Source organism: Trichomycterus rosablanca, chromosome 2 (assembly GCF_030014385.1).
Source record: "Trichomycterus rosablanca isolate fTriRos1 chromosome 2, fTriRos1.hap1, whole genome shotgun sequence".
In the NCBI taxonomy this organism is placed as follows: domain Eukaryota; kingdom Metazoa; phylum Chordata; class Actinopteri; order Siluriformes; family Trichomycteridae; genus Trichomycterus; species Trichomycterus rosablanca.
In genome coordinates this window covers 49,302,105-49,326,947 of record NC_085989.1, presented here as the reverse complement: position 1 = coordinate 49,326,947, position 24,843 = coordinate 49,302,105, and the positions used below count along the sequence as shown (strand labels likewise).

Below are 24,843 nucleotides of genomic sequence, written 5' to 3'. Positions count from 1 at the left end.
GACTATATATCCTCACCGACCCCTTTGTTAAAAACACCTCATTAGTAGTCGATACGACCCTCTCTGATTTTAAGGACATACACGTTTTGGTAATATACTTTATTAATAGTCATACAGCTGAAATAAATTGAGGAATTTAAATGTCATTCCACAAAAGGTCAACATACTATCAGAATAGTTAGGACAGAAGGTGAAATACAAATAAATAACAGAAAGCAGGATTATTTGTATGGTAGCTCAGCAATTCAGGTCCTGGACTAATGATCAGATGGTCGCTGGTTCATGCCCCACCACCACCAGGTTGCTTCTGCTGCTTAAACCTTATCACTTGCATAGTATTATTATAGTAAGTCGCTCTAGATAAAAGTGTCTTCTCCATACAGTAAAATGCAAATATGCATTACAACGGCTGTGGCAGCGTTATGGTCTGGGGAATGTTTTCGTGGCATCCATGTGGAAGGCACAAAAGAGTATTTGTATGGTTGGGCCCTGATGTCGGTCAAGACAGCCTAGGTTGTTCCAGTTCACTCCAAGGCTGTTCAGTGGGGCTGAGGTCAGGGCTCTATTATAACCTTGTTTTCAAATCTCATTTCCTGTTTTCTAAATGATAGTCAGAATGAAATCTAATAATGCACATAAAGACACAAAACAGTTTAAAAGCCACCTAAATGTTTATTGATGTAAGAAAAAAAGCAGGATGCTATTTTAGATCTGCTGTGTAACAGTAAACGTCATGTAACATTAAACATTTCACTCACTGCTAATATAAAACTAAAACAATATATTTCATTTTTGAGGGGGGCTTTTCTACCCCAATTTTCTCTCTCACTGCAACTTCATTGCCGCTTGCATCGTCCTCGTGTTGCCCGAAGGGAACTGCAGAGTAGCCCCTCATTATCTGTACGAATAGCCACACTGTGCTATTCTGTAAATCCACCACCACTCATGCAGGTGCCTTGACCAGACAGCAGAGGTTGCGTTTGCTCAGGGGCAATGAAAACCCGTCGACCTTCCTCCCTCAGACACAGCCAAATGTGTTACTTTGTATACACAACTAAACTATAAACTATAAAATGTAAACAAAACAAAGATAAAAGTGAAAGTAAAATCGGCATTCTGGCACTTATGATGCACCACAGACAGTGCAGGAATGTGTGGGTGTGGGTTTGTGAATCTGTACAAAAATGACCTGTGCGTAGTAACAGTAATGCATTACACACACTCCCAAAGTGAAATCGGTTCATTAAGTGATCCTGAACAGTGACATTTTTAACAGTTTAGGTGGGAGGGTCAACAGAACTCACTATGCTGTTGGCAAGCACATTTAACAATGATCATGCAGTCAGAATTTCTGGTAAACAGTACAGTCATCCATCATCCCTGTCCATGTGAGTGTGGTAATGATTACAGGATGCAATTCATGCACTTTAATGGTCACAAGAATATGTGTGTGTGAAATCTGAGCTCCTCTTCAGTGGCTCCTTGGTATCATTTCAGCTCGACTGACGGAAGATCAATGTTCTGGAGATTCAAACAATGAAGGAAAATAGAAAGAAGGAATGTACCAAGAAAAAGAAAAAAAAAATGGATATAAAGGAGGAATGGATGAGAGAAGGACATCCTTTGTAGATGGTTCCAAGTAGAACCCATGTAAAGTAAAGAGTCTTCCAGAGGTTATGAGTTCTACGTTAAAGTAAGAACCAGATAATTAAGTGGTGAGAGAAAGAAACAGATAAAGGAGAAGCGACGTACAAAGGATTTCTTGATTAGAAGAGGGGAAAGAATATAAATGAAGGATTGACAATAGTAGAAAAAGAAAAACAAACGGATGCATCGATTGAGGAGAAAATGAGAGGAATGGCTGGATCAACTGAATGGCTGGAAAGATGAAGAAGTCGTCAAGGTGCTGATCTGCGGCGCTGTGTTCTAGTAGTAGTTGAATGCTGGTGTTTGGTAGTATTCGGGGCCACTCCTCTTTAATTGGTTGTACATCACAGCACAGAAGCTCAGCACCAGGAGCTAGCCGAGAGATAGAAGGATAGATAAAGAAAGAGTGAAAGTGAAAGATCTGTGGGACATCAGACGTTTTTAAGCCGCAGTGATAAAAGTGAACATGACTAGGCTAGAGAAGAGAAACAAGGAAAGCATGTGTCTAACGGACAGTGCAGTAGAGCAGTAGGGTTACTAATCCATTTTACATAGAAGGTATTTGTCCTGGTCCTGGTCTCCTTTCATGTCAGGATACCAAGACTATCAGAACCAAATGGCTGAAGCAAAACACTCAATTATTCTATTATAATTTTTAATAGGATTGTTTTTTGTTTGTTTGTATTTAACCTGGTTTGACATTTAATGTGACCCATTATGCCCCCAAAAATAATCTGTATTTAACTGTAGCCTCCAGTTCCAAATCTCCTACTCATGTTATTTACTCCTACACAAGCTGGAACCAAATGTTTACGTTTACACTTTCAGCATTTAGCAGACGCCTTTATCCAAAACGACTTACAGTACAGTTACAATATACAATCTGAGCAATTGAGGGTTAAGGGCCTTGCTCAAGGGCCCAACAGCAGCAACCTGGTGGTGGTGAGGCTTGAACCAGCGACCTTTTGATTACTAGTCCAGTACCCTAACCACTAGGCTATGGCTTGACCGTAGAACCTTTGTGGAACACTAGAAGAACAATGAATATTTCACCAAAGGAGCATACGGGCAAGCCATAGCCTCGTGGTTCAAGCCCCACCTCTGTCAGGTTGCTGCTGTTGGGCCCTTGAGCAAGGCCCTCAACCCTCAATTGCTCAATTGTAACTAAGTCGTGTTGGATAAAGGCGTCTGCTAAATGCTGAAAATGTAAATAAACTTTAGTTGGCGTTCTGTATTTTTATTATAATCAATACATAATATATGTATATATATATATGAAACATTACTGCAGTAGGACTTTAAGGTGGACCAGCAACACTGATAAACCAAGGATTCACAAATTCATTCAAAACTCCACAATCTTCAAAGATCCTCCTACTGTCATTGGTTGAGTGTCAGGGATGGAGGCAGTACATGAAAAGGGTAGAGACAGTTCTAGATGTGGATTAGTAGCCATACTGTGAAGAAATGTTATAACAGAGTGAGCAGAGGACCCTGCTTCAGCTTGCTGATCCAGCTGGTCACAGATCTTCAATCACACTTTTGTAAGGGGGAGGAGATAAAGGAGGGATGCCGGAGGAGGAAGATGAAGGAGGAGGAATGGTGTAGGAATGGAAATCAGAGGAGGAAGCCACATTGGATGAAGAGTAAAAAGTAGGGACGACAGGGATGTAGGAGGTGGAAGATGAGGATAGAGGGATGTAGGCAGGAGAAACAGGGGGAGGGCGAGAGAGCTGCTGCCAAATAAAGGAAGAGCAAACTATAGTAACAAGCTAGAGAGAGAGACAGAGACAGAGAGAGAGAGAGAGAGAGAGAGAACATTAAAACCAGCATGCAAGAGTCTTCAAACCAGATCTAATTTTAACCCTGAATCAGACTGTACACATCACTTAAAACCTGACTCTACATCTGATTTTAATCCTACCCCTAAACCCCACTGTAATTCTAAACTTGACTCTTAGTTCTGAAACTCGTTTTCATTTTAAACCTGACTCTACATCTGACAGTGGGGTTTAGGGCTAGGATTGGGAGCACCTCCCAGTAGGAAATTGTAGTCGTCCAACCATGAGAGTACACGTGTGAATAAAACATTTTATGATTGCGTACAACCATGAGTAACGTTGTCAGAAGCTTTGTGGAGAACGTCTGTGACGATGTGACGCCATGCATCACGTGACGGTAAGATGGCGGATGTAGTATGCATACTGCACACTTGCGTACTGAAAAAGCTTTAACTGCTTTACCGGCCGAGCAGTGTGCACTGCCTCAAATCTAGTACATACTGCTTTAAGTATGCAATTTGGGACGCAGCCTAAGTCAGAGTTAGATTTGAATCCAGTTAGGTATAAAATCAAGTGTAGAGTCTAATTTATAGTGAGGGTCACGTTTAAAGTCAGACAGGTTATGAGTCTAAATAAGGTTTAGGTCAGTTTAAGCTGGGTTTGGGGGTCAGTTTAGGACTGAAACTGATGAAATGACTCTGATGAACCATGACTCACTCAATGACTAACTCAAAGTATTAAAACTGAAACTGATTCTAATGCTAAATCTGATTCTAACTTTAAAAGTGCCTTTGCTGATAAAATCTGCAGTAACAGTTCAAATGTTTCCAAAACCCGACTCAATCATTTCAACTTTAGTCATTCACTAAATTAGATCCAAAATCTAACTCAAAGGTCTAATTTAATGCAAAGAAAAACTTTTCAACTCAGTAAGACTAAATTTGTGGTATACATTAAACACTTCAATTAATATTAGGGATGCACCGATATGGGAATTTTGGGCCGATGCCGATATCCGATATTATACACGTACTTATCTACAGATGCCGATGCCGATATACACATTTATAACTTACAGAGAGATCAGACACCCCCGATTTACATTATAAACAAATGTACCATTTATTTGCATAACTTTTTAGCTTTCAACCAACTGTATGCAAACAATAAGATAAAAGGTGTCTCCTGAGACAGGAGCCATACAAACTAAACGTGTGGGCCATACACGGCAAACTCGGAACCCCGCATTCCACCATAGCTTTCGCAATGTTACGTGCATTGCCGCGCAGTACAACATGAATGTTCTCCTTAGAAATCTTCCATGTTTCAAACTTCTTTCAAATGCCTCAGATAGTGCAGAGCTTGTGTGTGAACCGGAGCATTCTTGGGCGTGCAAAACTGCCTTCTGTAATTCAAAACTGTTGTCTACCCACTGCGCGGTTAAACTCAGAATACTCACTGGACTCACATCAGATGTCCAGATGTCCGTGGTAAGGCTAATGGAGGACACATTCTCGTCGATGAGCTTGTGAATGTGAGTCGCTACCAAGTTGTGTAGCTCCGGTAGGGCTACGTCGGAAAAGTAACGACGGCTAGGTATGGTGTAACGTGGCTCAAGATGCTCGAGCAGCCGGCGAAATCCAATATCCTCCACAACAGAGAACGGCTGATCATCGAGAGCGATTAATTCCATCACCTTTGCTGTAATAGCTGTAGCTTTTGGGCTGTTTTTGTCAAATTTCTTAAATTTCTGAAGGAGTTGGTCAACCGGCTGAGTAGCTGCAGATTTTGCTGGCGTGCGCGGTGCTGTGCGAGTCTCCTCTTTCACCGTGAGGAACTCTGTATATTTGTCAGGATGGTGTGCCTTCAGATGTATAATTAAATTTGTGGTGTTGAAATTTCTTACTTTGCTCCCTCCACGCAAGACGTTAGTTGAGCAAGTGTTGCAAACTGCATGCTTTATGTCATGCTCGCTCACTTTGAAAAACGTCCATACCACAGACATTTTTGCTGCACTGCTGTAGCGCGGCCTGCGTCACCCCGTCTTCTTCCGGCAAATAATAAATGCGTCGGCAAATATCGGTTTGAAACATCGGCCAAACCTAAGCATCGGCCCGATGCCGATTGTTCTTAAAAAATATATTATCGGCAGATACAGATAGAATTCCGATATCATCGTGCATCCCTAATTAATATATTTTATACATATATATATACACTGATCAGCCATAACATTAAAACCACCTCCTTGTTTCTACACTCACTGTCCATTTTATCAGCTCCACTTACCATATAGAAGCACTTTGTAGTTCTACAATTACTGACTGTAGTCCATGGGTGTGTTCGAAAACCTAGGGAGCTGCCTTGCTGTCTTACTGTCTACATAGGCAGCTGACTTAGTAGAGAGGATTCTAATAAGTTAGTGACTTAAAAGGCAGGTTATTCGAACGCACTACTTAGATAGCGATTCCATCGGGTTTAGCATTTCGTGTTTAGCATTTAGCATCTCGCCATTAAAACCAATGAACTGAGGTAGCATAGCACGCTAATGTCAATAACATCTCCCTTCATGTACCAAAAACGGTTAAATTTCCTGACAAGCCCGAACTTGCAAATAAAAACACTCAGTACAAGTTTATACAAGTTAAAAATCAGTAATATTTTATTTACGTTTGAAAATAACTCGTTTCTCCGCCCCGTCAGCCATGAATGCTGGGATTGCCTTGATCACTAAGGCAGCGTCGGAGCTCACTCGTTCCTGAGCCAAAATAACATTGAAATATTAAGATGCCTCAGTAGTGAGGATTTTAAGGCATCTAGGATTTCGAACAGCCTCCTTCTCGGGAGCGCGCACAGGATGACGTAAAATGCTGCCTATGTAGACAGCTCACTAGCTTTTTGAACACACCCCATCTGTTTCTCTGCATGCTTTGTTAGCCCCCTTTCACCCTGTACTTCAATGGTCAGGACCCCCACAGGACCACCACAGAGCAGGTATTATTTGGGTGGTGGATCATTCTCAGCACTGCAGTGACACTGACATGGTGGTGGTGTGTTAGTGTGTGTTGTGCTGGTATGAGTGGATCAGACACAGCAGCGCTGATGGACTTTTTAAACACCTCACTGTCACTGCTGGACTAAGAATAGTCCACCAACCAAAAACATCCAGCCGGCAGCGTCCTGTGACCACTGATGAAGGTCTAGAAGATGACCGACTCAAACAGCAGCAATAGATGAGCGATCGTCTCTGACTTGAGTGGACCAACTATGTAGGAGTGTCTAATAGAGTGGACAGTGAGTGGACACGGTATTTAAAAACTCCAGCAGCGCTGCTGTGTCTGATCCACTCATACCAGCACAACACACACTAACACACCACCACCATGTCAGTGTCACTGCAGTGCTGAGAATGATCCACCACCTAAATAATACCTGCTCTGTGGTGGTCCTGTGGGGGTCCTGACCATTGAAGAACAAAGTGAAAGCAGGTTAAAACAGTATGTAGAGAAACAGATGAACTACAGTCAGTAATTGTAGAACTACAAAGTGCTTCTATATGGTAAGTGGAGCTGATAAAATGGACAGTGAGTGTAGAAACAAGGAGGTGGTTTTAATGTTATGGCTGATCGGTGTATATACAGGTGCTGGTCATAAAATTAGAATATCATGAAAAAGTTGATTTATTTCAGTAATTCCATTTAAAAAGTGAAACTTGTATATTATATTCATTCATTACACACAGACTGATATATTTCAAATGTTTATTTCTTTTAATGTTGAAGATTATAGCTGACAACTAATGAAAACCCCAAATTCAGTATCTCAGAAAATTAGAATATTACTTAAGACCAATACAAAAAAAGGATTTTTAGAAATGTTGGCCAACTGAAAAGTATGAAGATGAAAAGTATGAGCATGTACAGAACTCAATACTTGGCTGGGGCTCCTTTTGCCTGGATTACTGCAGCAATGCGGCGTGGCATGGAGTCCATCAGTCTGTGGCACTGCTCAGGTGTTATGAGAGCCCAGGTTGCTCTGATAGTGGCCTTCAGCTCTTCTGAATTGTTGGGTCTGGTATATCGCATCTTCCTCTTCACAATACTCCATAGATTTTCTATGGGGTTAAGGTCAGGCGAGTTTGCTGGTCAATTAAGAACAGGGATACCATGGTCCTTAAACCAGGTACTGGTAGCTTTGGCACTGTGTGCAAGTCCTGTTGGGAAATGAAATCTGCATCTCCATAAAGTTGGTCAGCAGCAGGAAGCATGAAGTGCTCTAAAACTTCCTGGTTGACGGCTGCATTGACCTTGGACCTCAGAAAACACAGTGGACCAACACCAGCAGATGACATGGCACTCCAAACCCATCACTGACTGTGGAAACTTTACACTGGACCTCAAGCAACGTGGATTCTGTGCCTCTCCTCTCTTCCTCCAGACTCTGGGACCTTGATTTCCAAAGGTAATGCAAAATTTACTTTCATCAGAGAACATAACTTTGGACCACTCAGCAGCAGTCCAGTCTTTTTTGTCTTTAGCCCAGGCGAGACGCTTCTGACACTGTCTCTTGTTCAAGAGTGGCTTGACACAAGGAATGCGACAGCTGAAACCCATGTCTTGCATACGTCTGTGCGTGGTGGTTCTTGAAGCACTGACTCCAGCTGCAGTCCACTCTTTGTGAATCTCCCTCACATTTTTGAATGGGTTTTGTTTCACAATCCTCTCCAGGGTGCGGTTATCCCTATTGCTTGTACACTTTTTTCTACCACATCTTTTGCTTCCCTTCGCCTCTCTATTAATGTGCTTGGACACAGAGCTCTGTGAACAGCCAGCCTCTTTAGCAATGACCTTTTGTGTCTTGCCCTCCTTGTGCAAGGTGTCAGTGGTTGTCTTTTGGACAACTGTCAAGTCAGCAGTCTTCCCCATGATTGTCTAGCCTACAGAACTAGACTGAGAGACCATTTAAAGGCCTTTGCAGGTGTTTTGAGTTAATTAACTGATTAGAGTGTGGCACCAGGTGTCTTCAATATTGTACCTTGTCACAATATTCTAATTTTCTGAGATACTGAATTTGGGGTTTTCATTAGTTGTCAGTTATAATCATCAACATTAAAAGAAATAAACATTTGAAATATATCAGTCTGTGTGTAATGAATGAATATAATATACAAGTTTCAATTCTAATTTTATGACCAGCACCTGTATATATATAATCATTCCTGGTGTAATTTATTTTGAAAGTTTTAATCATGTTAAACAACCATCAAAGTTTGAAAAGCTGTTGTTTTTGGGTTATTACTCACCAGGACTCCAGCGATTCCCAGAAAAAAGTAAAGTGTTGATGAGGCCTGTAGCCCACCGGTGATCACAGGTAGGCAACTCTAAACACACAGATCAATTTAAGAGATTACTGATGGTATGTAGGTGCTAACAGGTTGTGAAAATCTAAATGAAGATGCAGGTCCGGGTTATTTAGATCTTTTCTGCACCTGTTAGTTTTGAAACATAGTTTTATATTCGTGTTCGTTCATTGTGTGACTTTTAATCCAACACGATTTACAATTTTGACTGAATACACTAACAGCAATTGAGGGTTAAGGGCCTTGTGTAGAGGCGCAACAGTGGCAACTTGGTTGTGGTGGGGCCTAAGCCAGCAACAATCTGATTGATAGTCTAGGTACATTACAAACATCTACACTGATCAAGCATAATATTATGACCACCTTCCTAACTGACTGGTCTGCAGCTATGCAGCCCCATACACAACAAACTGTGCTGCACTGTGTATTCTGACACCTTTCTATCAGAACCAGCATTAACTTCTTCAGCAGTTTGAGCTACAGCAGCTCGTCTGTTGGATCGGACCACACGGGCCAGCCTTCGCTCCCCACGTGCATCAATGAGCCTTGGCCGCCCATGACCCCGTCTCCGGTTTACCACTGTTCCTTCCTTGGACCACTTTTGATAGATACTGACCACTGCAGACCGAGACACACCCCACAAGAGCTGCGGTTTTGGAGATGATCTGACAGTCGTCTAGCCATCACAATTTGACCCTTGTCAAACTCACACAGATCCTCACACTCGCCCATTTTTTCTGCTTCTAACATCAACTTTGAGGATAAAATGTTCACTTGCTGCCTAATATATCCCCAGGTGCTGTGATGAAGAGATTATCAGTGTCATTCTCTTCACCTGTCAGTGGTCGGTGTATAAGCATTCTCATAATCTTATTCTAAAACATTCTGCATGAAATTGCATTTAAGGGCTTTATAGAGCTACATTTTCTTAGATTTAAAATATTTTCCATCTGAAATGGTGTCCTGCCTGCCTCCCTTATTCCTTTACAGCAGTTGTTGTTTGGGGTAAAAGGGCAGACAAGACAATAAACCCCAGTCTATTAAATAAATAGTGTTAGGAGTACTGGTGCATTGAGCTTACACTGGAATTTCCGGAAGGTGGGAGGAATGAGTACCAGTAGAAGCCTATTCACACATGGCAGGATCAGAAGCACCAACAATTCCTCCTGCGAGTCACCCAGGCATCAGCATTAATGTGGGTATTAATTAACATGGCGTTTTTAATGGTACAGTGTCCTGAATGCTCGTACTGTACCACTGTGCACCTTCTAAGGTTGGAAGATTAGCACCACAGATCATCTGTGTAAGTACTTGTGTAGAAGCAACAGGCTTCGGGTCACAACGAGCCAGTGTTGTAAAACAAACATGACCACCTTGGAGTATCTTGGAAGTCAGTGCATGGAACTTACAGAAGAGGTGGAGACAGGGATTCCCAGAATGCTGGTTTCCTGTGGACAGAGGTTGGTACTGCCCATTAATGTCTGCACGGCTCCTCCCAAACCACAGCAGTCAAACTGAGAATAAACATACACAAAGACAAAGAGTCAGACTGTTGTTCTACATGCTGATTTTAAAGCACCTTACATCAATTTGACACTTATCAAACCAGCTGGGGTGTTTTGTGCCATAGATAGATAAATAGATAGATACTTTTTTGATCCCGAAGGAAATTGAGGCCTCAGTAGCAAGTTACATAAATCAAAGTCAAAAAGTAATAGTAAGTAATAGTACACACTACAGAGATTCACATTATACAAAAAAGTATCTGTATAACCACAACAACACTCGGACAACACACACTAACAACAGGACCTGAGGGTAAATATGGTACATATGGAGGTGTAGTTTCAGTTAACATTGCGAGGCTAGTATGAAATATAAGTCACAGTAGTAAGATATACTGTAAGTGATGAAGTAAATTATAAAATGAATTAAAGTGAATTTAAAGTGAATTATAAAGTGAATCACAGTGCAAATATAAGAAATGTAAGAAAATGTGCAGATTTATGTACATAAGGTGCGGATGTGCCTGTCTGTGCATGTGCACATGAGTGCCCACAAATGTAAACACACACGTGCTCACCCACATACATAGATTATTGTACATGTACATGTACCACAATTCTGTTACATTCATTCCTCAGTTCCTCCCCATCCCCCCTGCATAGAGTTAAAGAGCCTAATGGCCCTGGGAACAAAGGATTTCCTTAGTCTGTCTGTAGAGCAGCTCTGTGACCGTAGTCTGCCACTAAACACACTTCTCTGTCGCAGAAAGGTTGTGTGCAGTGGATGGTTTTGATTGTCCATGATGGAAAGCACTTTGTTCAAAGTCCTTTTCTCTGTTACAGTGGATGTGGATAAAGACATTGCCATATTGGAAGAAACCACTCCTACCACAATCAGAAAAACTCAGTACTGAGTTGCATTGCCCATTTTCTTCCTATGTTAGCAAAACTCCCAGCACAGCATAAGAACCAATGTAACCTTTACCTGAAGGGGTCAAGCATTCAGGTCTGAACTGTTCTGAACTGTGGTGTATGCCACAAATGTACCAGTTTAGATGCTTTTTGCAAGATATTTTCTTCCATTTACTTAATACAAACTGATGTTTTCCTGAATCAGTATTTTAGGAGCATGTTAGGACAATAAATGCTTAATTATACAGTATAATGCATCATTCTTTACTTATATACAGTACATAAGCATAAATATTTCTCTTTAATCTGTTTGTGTAAACAGTCTGTAGGTGTGTGAGTGTGTGGGGACACGTACAACATTGTGGAACACTTTGAGGATGAAGGCTCTGACCCCATCCCCTATAACAAGGTACTGAGCATAGATGGTGGCGTAAAATTCTGAAACGTGGCTCGAGAACTGAAAAAAACCACACAAACAGAGGCATCAGTATTAATATCACATAGCACATTTCACACACACACACACACACACACACATTTACAAAAAATGGACTTCTGCAGGATAACAGTAATAATGCTGCATTTAAGGTGGCACTTCTTCTCCAATATGGTACCCAAGCACAGCTGATTCTACCTGATTGACCCCCAAAACTTCTCATGTCTTGAAGATGTTATGGAAAAACATCAAGAGACCTTGAAGGTAATCCATAAAGCTAAATTTCAAAAAAATTGGAACAGGATATAAAATACAAGCAGCAGCGATTTGTGAATCTACTTTGTCCTGTACAGCAGTACCTTGAAACTCAACACCAATTGGTTCTGGTTTCGAGGTATTTTCCCCCATAAGGATGTTTGGGAAACCTGTTAATGTGTTTCATGGTTCTGTGGAACTACATATATTTTAGGCTAATGCAAAACAATGTGGTTGTTTTTGACTCTTTTACACTGAAAATAACACGAATATAAGATAAAAATACTGAAATACATTACGTTCAGTACCAGCGCATTCACAAGAGAAGTGACAAAACCACTTTTGCACTGCTGTGCCATTATTTCCTCTGGAGTGTGACGGCAAAAACCGGCATGCTTCTATCACCACATGGGCTCAAAAAGTACAAGCTACTACTGTCCTGAATTATCACTGCTAAATCATCTGAACTTCAGATAATAGAATGACCCACAGAGTAAATACAATACACAGTATACAAATACAAAGTCTTACTAGTCGACTTTTTTAATATTTTAAAATATTAAATCAAGGACGTTGTGTTCTCCTGACAAAAGAACCAACCATCCAAATTTGGTTAAAAAAATAAATAAACCCGCTCCTGTCCCAACTTAAATTGACACATGTAAACTGCTTAATAAAACGATAAACGTGCATCCCCACGTGCATCAGCGAGCCTTGGCTGCCCATGACCCTGTCTCTAGTTTACCACTGTTCCTTCCTTGGGCCACTTTTAATAGATACTGACCACTGCAGACCAGGATACGCCCCACAAAAACTGCAGATTTGGAGATGCTCTGACCCAGTCGTCTAGCCATCACAATTTGGTCCTGTCAAACTCACTCAGATCCTCACGCTCGCCCATTTTTCCTGCTTCTAACATCAACTTTCGGATAAAATGTTCACTTGCTGCCTAATATAATAATAATAATATCCCACCTACTAACAGGTGCCGTGATGAAGAGATAATCAGTGCTATCACTTCACCCATCAGTGCTCATGAATTAGGCATTTCCTTGCACATATTTGGGAGGTGGTCATAATGTTTAGGCTGATCAGTGTAAATAACAGTTATGTTATTATAATATCATCCATCCCTAGTTGGAGGGAAGCTGCAGCTACACTGGACCAGTGTGAATAGGACTGAGTACCACTGCTGTATTATAAATGGGTAAACGTACCTCCCGGTTATTAACATAGGATGCAATTCCTCCGATGATGGCTGCTAGAAAGAGCAAAGTCAGCAAGGCACCATACTGCAAGAAAACAAAAATGTTTTTTTTTAAACTTTATGTTTAAATAAAGTTGCAAATAAAATGCAAATAAAATAAAAACACAGTGCTCCTAACACTGACTTTTATTTGATGTCAGACAGTATGAACCTGAGATATTTCATGTTTTATCTGCTCAACTTCATTTCATTTATTAATTAAACATCCATTCCTGCATTTCAATACAGAGTTACATGCACAAATGCCCCTCAAAACTTTACTGTGCAAAAAAGAAGCCTTATGTTAACCATATCCAGAGGCGGCGTCGATTTCTCTGGGCTCAGAGGCATCCAGGATGGACCATCACACAGTGGAAACGTGTATTGTGGTCAGATGGATCAGCATTTCAGGTCTTTTTTGGAATACTCCGGTCAAAAAAAAACATGGTTTCACTGAAGGTTTCAGCATGTTGATGTTGCACTAGATTTTGCTCTTTTCTAAAAGCAGTTTCTTTATGTTAAGCCACTTTGTGTTACATACATATGTGCATATGTAAGACAGTAGGTTCTTATAGTGTGTGTGTGTGTGTGTGTGTGTGTGTGTATCTTACAGATGAGAGTGCAGACTTGTTCTCATAGCAGGAGCCGTAATCTCCTGCAGCAGCAGCAAGAATTATTATTATTCCGACACCGATACACAGAGCCATCACTGAAACACAAAGACCAGAGAACAAAGCAGATGAGGGGATTAATGGATGAATGAAGCCAGGATATAAAGGCATGACTGGTTGGGAATAAATGAATAAACAAACAGAATAAACACAGGATTTAAAGCAGGTAAATATGTATATATGGGCAGGTGGATTAACTTATTTGTTTGATTTGACCCATTACAAAAGATCACTGGTCTCTTGCCATACAGTCACATCATGCCTGGTGAGTTTGTCTGGCTAGACAGATGTAATCCAATAACTAGCAAGAAACAGAAGCTGTCCACAGTCAAATTAGCTTTACATTACTATGGACTTAAAGGCTGTGCTGTAAAGTCTACTGTCTACTTGTTTAATAGATCAGCGACAAACCCCACTCATGCTTTAAGGTGCATGGCAGGTGTAGCCTAGCAGGTAAGATACTGGACCAGTAATCAAAAGGTCAATGGTTCAAGCCCTACCACTGCCAGGTTGCCACTGTTGGGCCCTTGAGCAAGGCCCTTAACCATCAATTGCTTAGACAGTATACTGTCACAGTGCGGTAAGTCACTTTGGATAAAAAGCGTCTGCTAAATGCCAAAAATGTTAATGTAAAAATGCCGGTAAAGCATTTAGCCTAAGTTCCTGGCAATAGAAGGCTTGCTTGACAGTAGACAGTAACAAGAATAAAACTGAAGTGATAATTTTTGGACCAAATGGGGTTTTTGATACTGGTCAGGTGGATCTGAGTCCTCTGGAAACTTTTTATACTTCAACTGTTAGGAACTTGGGGGTTTTAAGATAAGATAAGATAAGATAAGACTTTATTGATCCCCTTAGGGAAATTAACTTGTTACAGCAGTATGAAGACAAGAATACAAGAAATACAACTAAGTAAAAAATATTGCACACATAGTGTGTAGTTATTTACTCTATAAAATATCTAAAAAATAGATATTTATAGATAAGACTTCAAATATGACAAACAGATAAACTCGGTAGTTAAGGCCAGCTTTTTTCACTTAAGGCTCTTAGCTAAGGTGAAGCCATTTTTATCTAACACGGACTTTGAGAGGGTTATACATGCATTCATCTAATCCAGACTCGATTACTGTAATACTCTGTATGTTGGTGTTAGTCAGGCTGGTCTCACTCGTCTTCAGGCAGTCCAGAATGCTGCTGCTTGTCTTTTGACCAAGTCTCATAAGCGTGAACACATCACTCCAATCCTTGCCTCTCTCCACTGGCTCCCTGTTCGTTTTAGAATTGATTTTTAAATTCTCTTGTTTACCTTTAAAGCACTGAATGGTTCTGCCCCATCATATATTTCAGATCTCCTGCGACCATATATTCCATCTAGGTCACTTAGATCAGCTGACCAGTTTCTGCTGATCGTACCAAAATCAAGATTGAAATGTAGGGGCGATCGTGCTTTTTATACTATTGCCCCCAAACTCTGGAATGAACTTCCTTTACATGTTAAGACGCTGACTGTTTTTAAGTCTCGGTTAAAAACCTATTTTTATTCTTTGGCTTTTAACACAGTATGAGAGTGTGTGTTTGTCTGCATCAACGTGGTCTCATGGTATATTATTTATTGTCTTACTGTTCTTTGTTGCCTGTAATGGTTATTTTACTGTAGATTGTACAGCACTTTGTACAACAGTTGTTGTTTTAAATGTGCTTTATAAATAAATTGACATTGACATAGACAGCCTCACTTATTTACTTGCAGCTTCTCATTCATAACAGACCTGTTGGACAACATTTGGACAAATTGTTCTTAGCTTAAGGTGGCAGTTTGGATTTTCTGATTGTAGCAAAGACTTTTTAATGGATGCAGTAAAACTAGCCTTATTAATATGGACAGAAAAGTCAGTAACCATAATCAATAATGAAGAAATAAGAGGACATCCAGAAACTTTCTACAACATCAAATAAAGCTATGCCCTATTGATCAAGATTTTAATATATTGTATTTAACATAAGAATACAAAAATAGAAGATTTACCAAAGATGAAATACTTCGTCTTAAGGTCCACAGGTCCAGTGATGCACAAATATGTACCACCTCCAACTAATGCCAGACCAACCAACTGAGACAGAGAGAAAGACAATAAGAGAGAATCTATTTATTATTCAGCTTTATGGGTGTGATGAAACTCATAGTTATATATTAATAAGCAAAGTGCCAGTGCTATTTCAGCTTGGGGGAAACAGGGGTGTGGCATTAAATATGCCACGTCTGGCTTTTCTCAAGTGAGTCCTGTCCAGTTTTCATTGACTTTTGTTTGGTTAAGAAGTAAAACTCTCAGAAAACAACACACATGTGGCAAGGCAATTGTTAAGTCAGGAATCCTGATGTATTTTGTCTCCAGCTTGTGTTTGATGTCATCAGACTTTATCTTCAGGGCTGCTTTTATCGGTAATTTCTACCTACATTTTAAACAATACAATTTCTAAACATCTTACTGAAATAATGAACACTTTCAAAAACTAAACACAACGTTTTCTACCCCCTTCCCCCAAATTACTGTATACATTTTACACTGTTTTTATCTCTTACCAGAGGTTTTCCCATGTCCCCAGTGCTGTACTTTCTGATTTAGTAATGGATACATGATGTTTAATCATCAGCTTTTGATTAAGTCCCTCTAAACCCTGGATTATTTTCTTTACGAGTTTGATTTTATTGCTGATTATAAGAGTTTTTCACTCATCCCTCAAGCTGCCATTCACCCTGTTATTATGATCTTTTTGGAGGGAAAACAACTGTGGAAGATGAGTGGCTTATTAAACTCCTCATTTTAATGTTGATTTCTCCACATTTTATCCTAAAAGTCTTATATTGTGAACCATAACATGATAACATGTCCACCCTGTTATGGGATATATGAGAAAAAGCTAAACGATTTGATCATTTTAAAATAATCACACTAAAAAGCAGAGAATTCTTTGTCTGAATTCACTTTTATGCTAGCATGGTTTTGCTCACTCGCTAGCTAATGGCTAATTTTATGTCAGAATGTCCACCCTGTTATGGTCCACCCAGAGCGGTAGAGAGAACAGAGTGGCGACACTCCCGTAGGGAACCGTTGTAAAGAGGGCGGGACATTTTTCTGCGCAGCTTCCGGGTTGTGGAGCTCTGAAAAGTTCCAAACAACCCATAGAGCCACATTCATTTCCACTACTTATCAAGGATTTTCAGCTCTATTTTGCTTTGTTTTTAAAAAATAATGAATTTGATGTCATTAATATACTTAATCCTGTTATTGTTTAGCATTTGCTCAGCACTAAATGTTAAATGTTTATCTTAATTAAAAAGTATAACCCAATTTAGCTTAACCAGTTAAGCTAACTTATTGACACGAGTCTTTTCACCTAAAATGAGTTGATTAATCAAGAGTCTTGTTACAGAAATGATCATAAAACATTAGAGCCATAATAAATCATGCTACTTTTACTTTCACACTTAAGTACATTTGAAGGTAAATACTTTAGTACTTTTACTCAAGTGGAGGTAAAGAGTATTTTACTTTTACTACTACTTTTACTGGAGTAATAATTTACCTTGGATAGCTCTACTTTAACTCAACTACATGGTTTGTGTACCTTGTCCACCACTTACATTATACATAATGAACTTGTGCATATTCATAATGAATTCATTAATGTATTACATGTAGGAATGAATTATTAATCACTCATGAAATAAGAGATGAATGAAGCTATTTCATGTACCTGCACTATAATGTTAAAGGTACGGTAGTGTGTTTATGAATCTGCAACACACATTAATAAACAACACGCAATAAACATTATGAATCCAGCCACATGGTTTAGTGTTTAGCCAAAATGATTATTATTATTATTATTATTATTATTATTATTATTATGAATCCTCAGGAAAGTGAAGGGAGATTAGTTTATGCAAAAAAACAAAAACCTTTCTAATCTCTGTACTGTATATTGTCTCTACTACTTAATGATATGGCATTATGTAATGTATGCTAATATAATGTACTGTGTGTTAACAAGAACGACCTATTAACAAGTCATTATAAACATCAATCTTCCACTTTATATACCACACTGACATTAAAGCAGATGCAGTAAATGTAAAGGCAGTTGAAAATACCAAGAAATTGTACAAATGTTTATTATTTAGTGTTTAATATGTCATTCACTGCTGCCTGTCCCATATGAGAACACGACAGCGCCGGGTTTGTTTGGAACTATTGGAGGGGCACATGAACCACGTGGCGGCGAGATCAAGAAGTGTCGCAACTCTCTCTATCTACGGCTCTGGGTCCACCCTGTTACGACCTAATACGTAACAGGGTGGACGTCACAGTGTATATGAGGTGCATGTGTAATTTATATAGCTTTATTATTCAGTTTGGTTATAATAATAACAGAAATAAGAACGGCCTTAAGTGCAGCTGAAAGACAGAAACACAACAGTTCTGCATTTGTCTGTAACAGGGTGAACATTCTGGGTCAGAGACTGTATAAACATGTTTTTAAAAAAACCTAGTCTGTGTGCTTGAGCTCAACCAATATTAGTTTGGAAAAGTATAACATGTCCTTTTATAATAAAACATGAAAAACAAATTAAAAGTGTTTCATTTTCAAAAGGTTTTAAGGTCCAAAAGGCACCAAATATCAGGAATGACCCTTATAAGACTAGTAGGTAGTGCCTCAAATTATATAAATATGAATAAATCATGTAAATGTAAAGCTACAGTATTTACATAAGGGTGTGACATTTAACATTCTGCTCCTCTGGCTTTTCAAAGATTCTTGCCCAGTCCGCTCTATATTCATTTCTGTTTAGTTAAGGAGTAAAACATCTAAAACCCAACACCAGTGTGGCAGAGGAAGAGATTAGTCCATCATTACACTGCATTTTCTGTCTCCACTTGGCGTGTCGTTATCAGTTCACAACTTTCTTCCGACTCATTTGGTAATAATAGCCATCGTTTCAACACATAAACTTCTCTATTTAAATGTTTATAACCCTTATTAGTATTGAAATATAAAAAGGTGCTTACGATAAAGAGAATGTTGAAAAGGATGATGATCCATTTGCAGATCTGTCCACATCCACTCAACCCCATGATGATGACTGCAGGTTCAACACACCTGAAAAACTAATGAAACAGTCAGTAAGAAAAACAGCAATTTTACTAATAATTATTCATAAATGTATCACATTTGTTCTTAATCAGGTTCAGGCAACCTGTATTGTAAATTAATGACAGAGCCCGTGTCAAAGTGTAAAACATGACGCTAAAATCCTAATAAACAAACAAAACAAATAAACAATTAATCTTCCTCTAGTCATATCACCATCACTGGAACATTTCTTATTATATTGTGCTTTTAGCTTTATATTTTTAGGCTAAAGCCTTTTAAGATCTATAACTTGAGCTCCACATGACTGTGTTTTGTATTTTGGATCATCCTGCTGTATAACCCAGGTACATCTCAGCTTCAGCTCACAAACAGATGATCTTAGATGTTTCTCATGATTTTTTTTTCTATAGTGATGGCAAGTCCTCCGGATCTGGACACAACAAAGCACACCATCACATCACCACCACGGGATTAATCAAAAGTTCGTTTTTCTTGCTAATAAATAACCACAGTGCACAGTGGTTCAGCAAGTAGCACTGTCACCTCACAGCAGGAAGGTCCTGGAATTGATGCCCAGGTGAGGCAATCCAGGTCCTTTATTTGTGGAGTTTGCATGTTCTCCCTGTGTCCGCGTGGGTTTCCTCCGGGAGCTCCGGTTTCCACCCACAGTCCAAAGACGTGCAAGTGAGGTGAACTGGAGATTGTCCATGATATTTTCTTGGTAAGCTACTATGAATTCTACTGTTATATGATGTGTTAGTAATGTGTTAAAAAATGGCCAAAAAGAAAGAAACATGTTCAAAACGAAACAAATGGTGACCTGTGACTTAGTAAAAACTTAAAGGTTAACAAAAACGAATTATTAGCAGGATCATAATTAGACTTAAATATGTAATGTTTGAATTGACTGCTGGTTTAGTTGCCTGGAACGCACATCAACAAACAGAAACCAAACATGTCCCAGCATAACCCGGCTTTCTCGGAAGCCATTTTACACAGCGGTTAAGAATTTGGGGTTTCACCCAAATCACATGGGGAACCGCTTCTTACTAGGTAGGTTGCAACTCTCAACTATTTTCAAGTGCACACTACCTAGTGCACTAGTCCGCGATTTGAGACACGACGCAACTCCGTTGTTTTTATCACTAAATCAAGTCTCTTACAATACTTTAGCGTGGATCACACATTGGGTTTAGATCCACAATTGCGTAAAAACTCAGGTGTGCCGATTTTAGGATAATAAATACATAAATAAAAGTGTTTTATTCCATTGTGATGAATGCGTGATAGAAATGACGGTTTCCGTTTTCTTGAGCTCATCAATGAGTCGATTCTTCCAAATGACTCCTCACTTTAGAACATGGATTTTTACCATGTTGTTGCTCTTTAATCTGATATAATATGTTATATAATCTGTATACAGTCCCATGTTTTTGATACAGCTGGTAAAGATGAGTAAAACGGTTATAAGAAATTCACATTTTGGTGAATTTAGTTAGTCACACTACAAAATTCAACCTTTAATTACAGTAAATTTAGTCTGAAATCTCAATCTCAATCATTAGCACCCCCACTAAGTCTTCTTCTACAGTGGTGTTCAAAAAAATAGCAGTCCAACACCATTAACCTGATAAATCACTGTTTTTAGTAAAAATGCTATTTCTACATAGCAAAAAATTCACTTGATAGTGTAGTAGAGTAATGAAAACAAAACAAACCCAACAATTAGGACATGCATGCCGTTCATTCTGAGTAATCGAAGCATTGATTGAAAGGGGGTTGTTCAAAATAATAGCAGTGAGGAGTTCAATTGGTGAAGTCATTCATTCTGCAGAAGAATGGGTGTCAGTTTTGGCCCTTATTTAAGGTAGGAGGGGGGCAAATGTTGCACATGTTGGTCATAGCGCATTTCCTTCTGAAATACTGGGTAAAATGGGTTGTTCCAGACATTGTTCTGATGAACAGTGTACTTTGATTAAAAAGTTGATAGTAGAGGGAAAAACATACAGAGAAGTGCAGCAGAATATCGTCTGCTCAGCTAAAATGATCTCAAATGCCTTGAAGTGACAACCAAAACCTGAAAGACGCGGAAATAAGCGTGGAACTACTGTTCAAATGGATCGAAGAATAGCCAAAATGGCAAATACTCAGCCAGTGATCACCTCCAGAAAGATCAAGGAACATCTGAAGTTCCCAGTGAGTACAGAAGATGATTAAGTGAAGCCAATTTACCAGCAAGAACTCCTTGCAAAGTCCCGTTGTTAAGATAAAGACGTGTCCTGAATGGGTTCAAATTTGCCAAGGAACACATTGACTGGGCCAAAGAGAAATGGCTCAACATTTTGTGGACTGGTGAAAGTAAAATTGTTCTTTTTGGGTCTAGTGGCCGTAGACAGTATGTCAGATGACCCTCGAGCACTGAATTCAAGCCACAGTACACTGTGAAGACAGTAAAGCATGGTGGTACAAAATGATGATATGAGGATGTTTTTCATACCATGGTGTTATGCCTATTTATCACATACGAGGGATCATGGATCAGTTTAAATATATCAGAATACTTGAGATCATGTTGCCCTATGTCGAAGAAGAAATGTCCTTAAAATGGGTGTTTCAACATGACAATGACCCAAAACATCTTGGTTACAGACACAAGATTGAGGTAATAGTGACCAGCCCAATCCCCTGACTTCAATCCCATAGAGAACTTGTGGGCTGATATCTGAAACGTGTTTTTGAGGCAAAACCCAAAATTGCAGAAGAACTGTGGAATGTAGTGTAATCATCCTGGACTGGAATACCTGTTCAGAGGTGCCAGAAGTTGATCGACTCCATGCAACACAGATCTCAGAAACAATTGTTATGCCACTAAATATTAGTTCAGTAATTTAAAGTAAAGTGAAACCTTAAACATTTTCATGTTATAGATAATTTTTTTGAGTTTTTAAAGAAAAATGCTGCACTGCTATTATTTTTAACAGCCTAATATTTATTTTTCTTAACTTTCTGTAAAGGATGAACACAAACTGGCTAAATGTAGTTAATGTTTTGATTTAGAATTGAAAGTGTAGTATTTTCAGTGCATTTGCATTTATGGACATAAAAGTTATTATAATGAATTTGTGCTTTATTCGCTTTTTTTAAATCACTGCTATTTTTTTTAACACTACTGTATAATGTTTTTTCTACCCGTTTTTTCTCACTCCAGTATTGTCTATTGTATTTTTATAATTATAATTGAGTCTTTATTCTTTATATGTAAGATTTTCTTTTAGGTATACACACAGTCTGTATTCTTTATATGTAAGATATTTTTAGGCACACATATGTGTGTGTTGTGTATATGTCCTGTGTTTACTTATTGCATGTGTAAGCAGTGTTGAATTGCTGCTTAATTTCGTTGTATACTGTGCAATGACAATAAAAGCATCTTATCTTATTTTATCTTAAGGATGGAGAATTAAGAGCAGGGAATATAAAAAGGTTCCTCTTTAAAGGATCCTCTTTTTAAAGAAAAAAGGCTTTATAGAATCTCTCCAGATGGTCCAGAGTTACAGGTCCTCTCTTGTGCTCATTCTGTCGTCTTTGCTCACTCCACAGGTTTTTATATGGTTTAGATCAGATGACTTTATATCAGAAGCTTGATTTTGTATTCAGTATAAACCATTTTTTGTTGATCTGGATCAAGTGTATACAATCAATGAAATAAAAAAAAAATTATGCTTAGTAGTTCAAGAACCTTTACTGTTTAAGCATGACTAAGCAAGATTCATCAAGACAGGGTTAAACAGAGACAGAATTAGGCCTCCTCATCTAAAAAGTCTTTACATGTTAGTGGAGGCTGTCATAGCTATAAAGTGGAGTTAACTCCATATTAACGGAGTTTGCATTGTTCTCCCCAAGTCTGTGTGGGAGCTCGAGTTTCCTCCCACAACCCAAAAGTAAGGTGAATTGGAGATTGTCCATGACTGTTTGAAAGTAAACTTGTGAACTGATGAATCTCGTGTAACGAGTAACTACCGTTCCTGTGATGGATGTAACCAAAGTGTAAAACATGACATTAAAAATTCTAATAAACAAATAACTGCACATTAATGCCCATACGCATTCAGGTATCCACAAACATTTGGCTTTATAGTGTCTTCCAAAATATATATATATATATATATATATAACATAATTATTTGACCAAACTAGGCGTATATGGTACGTTCTCCCCGAGCACTTTTATTCTCTACTAGCTTTAAAACATGCAGATGAATTGGCTGCTTTAAATTAAACCAGGTGATAATGAGTAAGTAAATGTGTTTGTGAATGAATGCAAAAGCTCCTGGTGACCTATTTGACTTAAGGACAGTGGTAGCCTAGTGGGTAGAGCTTTGGGTGGGTAAAGCTTGGACCATCAACTGAAAGGCTGAGAGTTTGAATCCCAGCTTTGCCATGCAGCCACTGTTGGGCCCTTGAGCAAGGCCCTTAACCCTGTCTGCTCCAGGGGCGTTGTACAATGGCTGACCCTGAGCTCTGACCCCAGCTTCCAAACTAGGGTGATATGTGAACAATTTGATTGTACTGTAAACCTGTATATGTAGGCAGTTGTAGTCTAGCGGTTAAGGCACTGGACTAGTAAGCAGAAGGTTGCTGGTTCAAACCCCACCACTGCCAGGATGCCACTGTTGGGCCCTTGACCAAGACCCCAACACTCAGTTACTTAGAATGTATACTATAAGTGGCTGAATGCCAAAATTGTAAATGTAAAGATGCACTGGGTGGAATAAAAATATACTCATTAACAAGACCCTAAGTACATAACACATATTAATAAAATAGGTTAAAAAAATATTAAATATTAGTTGCGGGCATATTTTTGTCTCACATGCTATATTTACACTGTATACACAATAATATCTCATTATGTTCTCCAGATATTTCCTCAAAATAACAATAAAATGCTCAAAGCTTCTTTACTACAATCGACTCAACGATAGCGTAAAAGAATCGATTCAATGAACCGACTCAAAGAGCCGACTCATTAGCAAATCAGATATCCTCTATTATCGTTAAGGCAGCGTGAGGACTTAATAACATTCAGTATTTTAACACATTTTGTACGAATGTAAGTTTTTAGAAACACACATAGATGTGAAGTCGTGAAGTCACACACACACTCATTGAATCATTCTGACCAGTAAAAAGTTGAAACCGGATTAAATGTGGTGTATTCAGTACTTACCGATGTGATGGGTTTAAACTCGTGTTCTGTGTAAATGCGGGTGCAGAGTGTGTATTCACGTGTGTGTGTGTGTGTGTGTGTTCTTTATCTCAGCTCCAGCCTGCGTGTGTGGTTTGATTGATGAAACACACACACCTTATAACACAACAGTATTGCAAAACCGGAGCCCATTGCGCATGTGCGCGGTTTTACAGTGGAAATCGAAAGTTTCCGGAGAAACGAAAGGATTTAAGTTTCATTTTAAGCAGCACATACAGCTGAAGTCAGCCATTACATTAAACCACCTCCTTGTTTCTACACTCACTGTCCATGTTATCAGCTCCACTTACCATATAGAAGCACTTTGTACTTCTGACTGTATTCAATTACTGACTGTAGTCCATCTGTTTATCTACATGCTTTGTTACCTCCTTTCACCCTGTTCTTCAATGGTCAGGACCCCCACAGGACCACCACAGAGTAGGTATTATTCAGGTGGTGGATCATTCTCAGCACTGCAGTGACTATTGCTGCTGTTTGAGTTGGTCATCTTCTAGACCTTCATCAGTGGTCACAGGACGCTGCCCACGGGGCACTGTTGGCTGGATATTTTTGGTTGGAGGACTATTCTCAGTCCAGCAGTGACAGTGAGGTGTTTAAAAATT

General features: G+C 39.2%; 1 protein-coding gene across 3 annotated transcripts; it reads right to left on the bottom strand.

Annotated features, from left to right (window-relative positions):
* Positions 1-652: 652 nt before the first annotated feature.
* LOC134334692 (CD81 protein-like) lies at positions 653-24,312 on the bottom strand. 3 transcript variants are annotated; one of them, XM_063017134.1, is made up of 9 exons: positions 19,904-19,958; positions 18,885-18,983; positions 15,842-15,926; positions 13,753-13,850; positions 13,113-13,187; positions 11,560-11,661; positions 10,197-10,301; positions 8,731-8,808; positions 653-2,019 (listed from the first exon to the last, which is right to left on the bottom strand). In XM_063017134.1, exons 1-9 carry the CDS (start codon positions 19,934-19,936, stop codon positions 1,927-1,929), a joined length of 768 nt encoding a protein of 255 aa, XP_062873204.1. In that variant the 5' UTR covers positions 19,937-19,958; the 3' UTR covers positions 653-1,926. The 3 variants fall into 3 exon arrangements, with proteins under 3 accessions (XP_062873204.1, XP_062873195.1, XP_062873188.1); XM_063017125.1 differs by lacking the exons at positions 653-2,019; positions 19,904-19,958 and adding exons at positions 2,806-3,419; positions 24,200-24,312; XM_063017118.1 differs by lacking the exon at positions 653-2,019 and adding an exon at positions 2,806-3,419.
* Positions 24,313-24,843: the final 531 nt, after the last annotated feature.

Excerpts from the sequence above, each read along its gene's own strand:
- LOC134334692 (XM_063017118.1), bottom strand. The coding sequence starts at position 19,936 with ATGCTGGGACATGTTTGGTTTCTGTTTGTTGAT. Across the intron at positions 18,984-19,903 it reads TTTGGTTTCTGTTTGTTGAT|TTTTTCAGGTGTGTTGAACC; the intron begins GTGCGTTCCAGG and ends CTGTTTCATTAG. Across the intron at positions 13,851-15,841 it reads GACGAAGTATTTCATCTTTG|TGATGGCTCTGTGTATCGGT; the intron begins GTAAATCTTCTA and ends TTTGTGTTTCAG.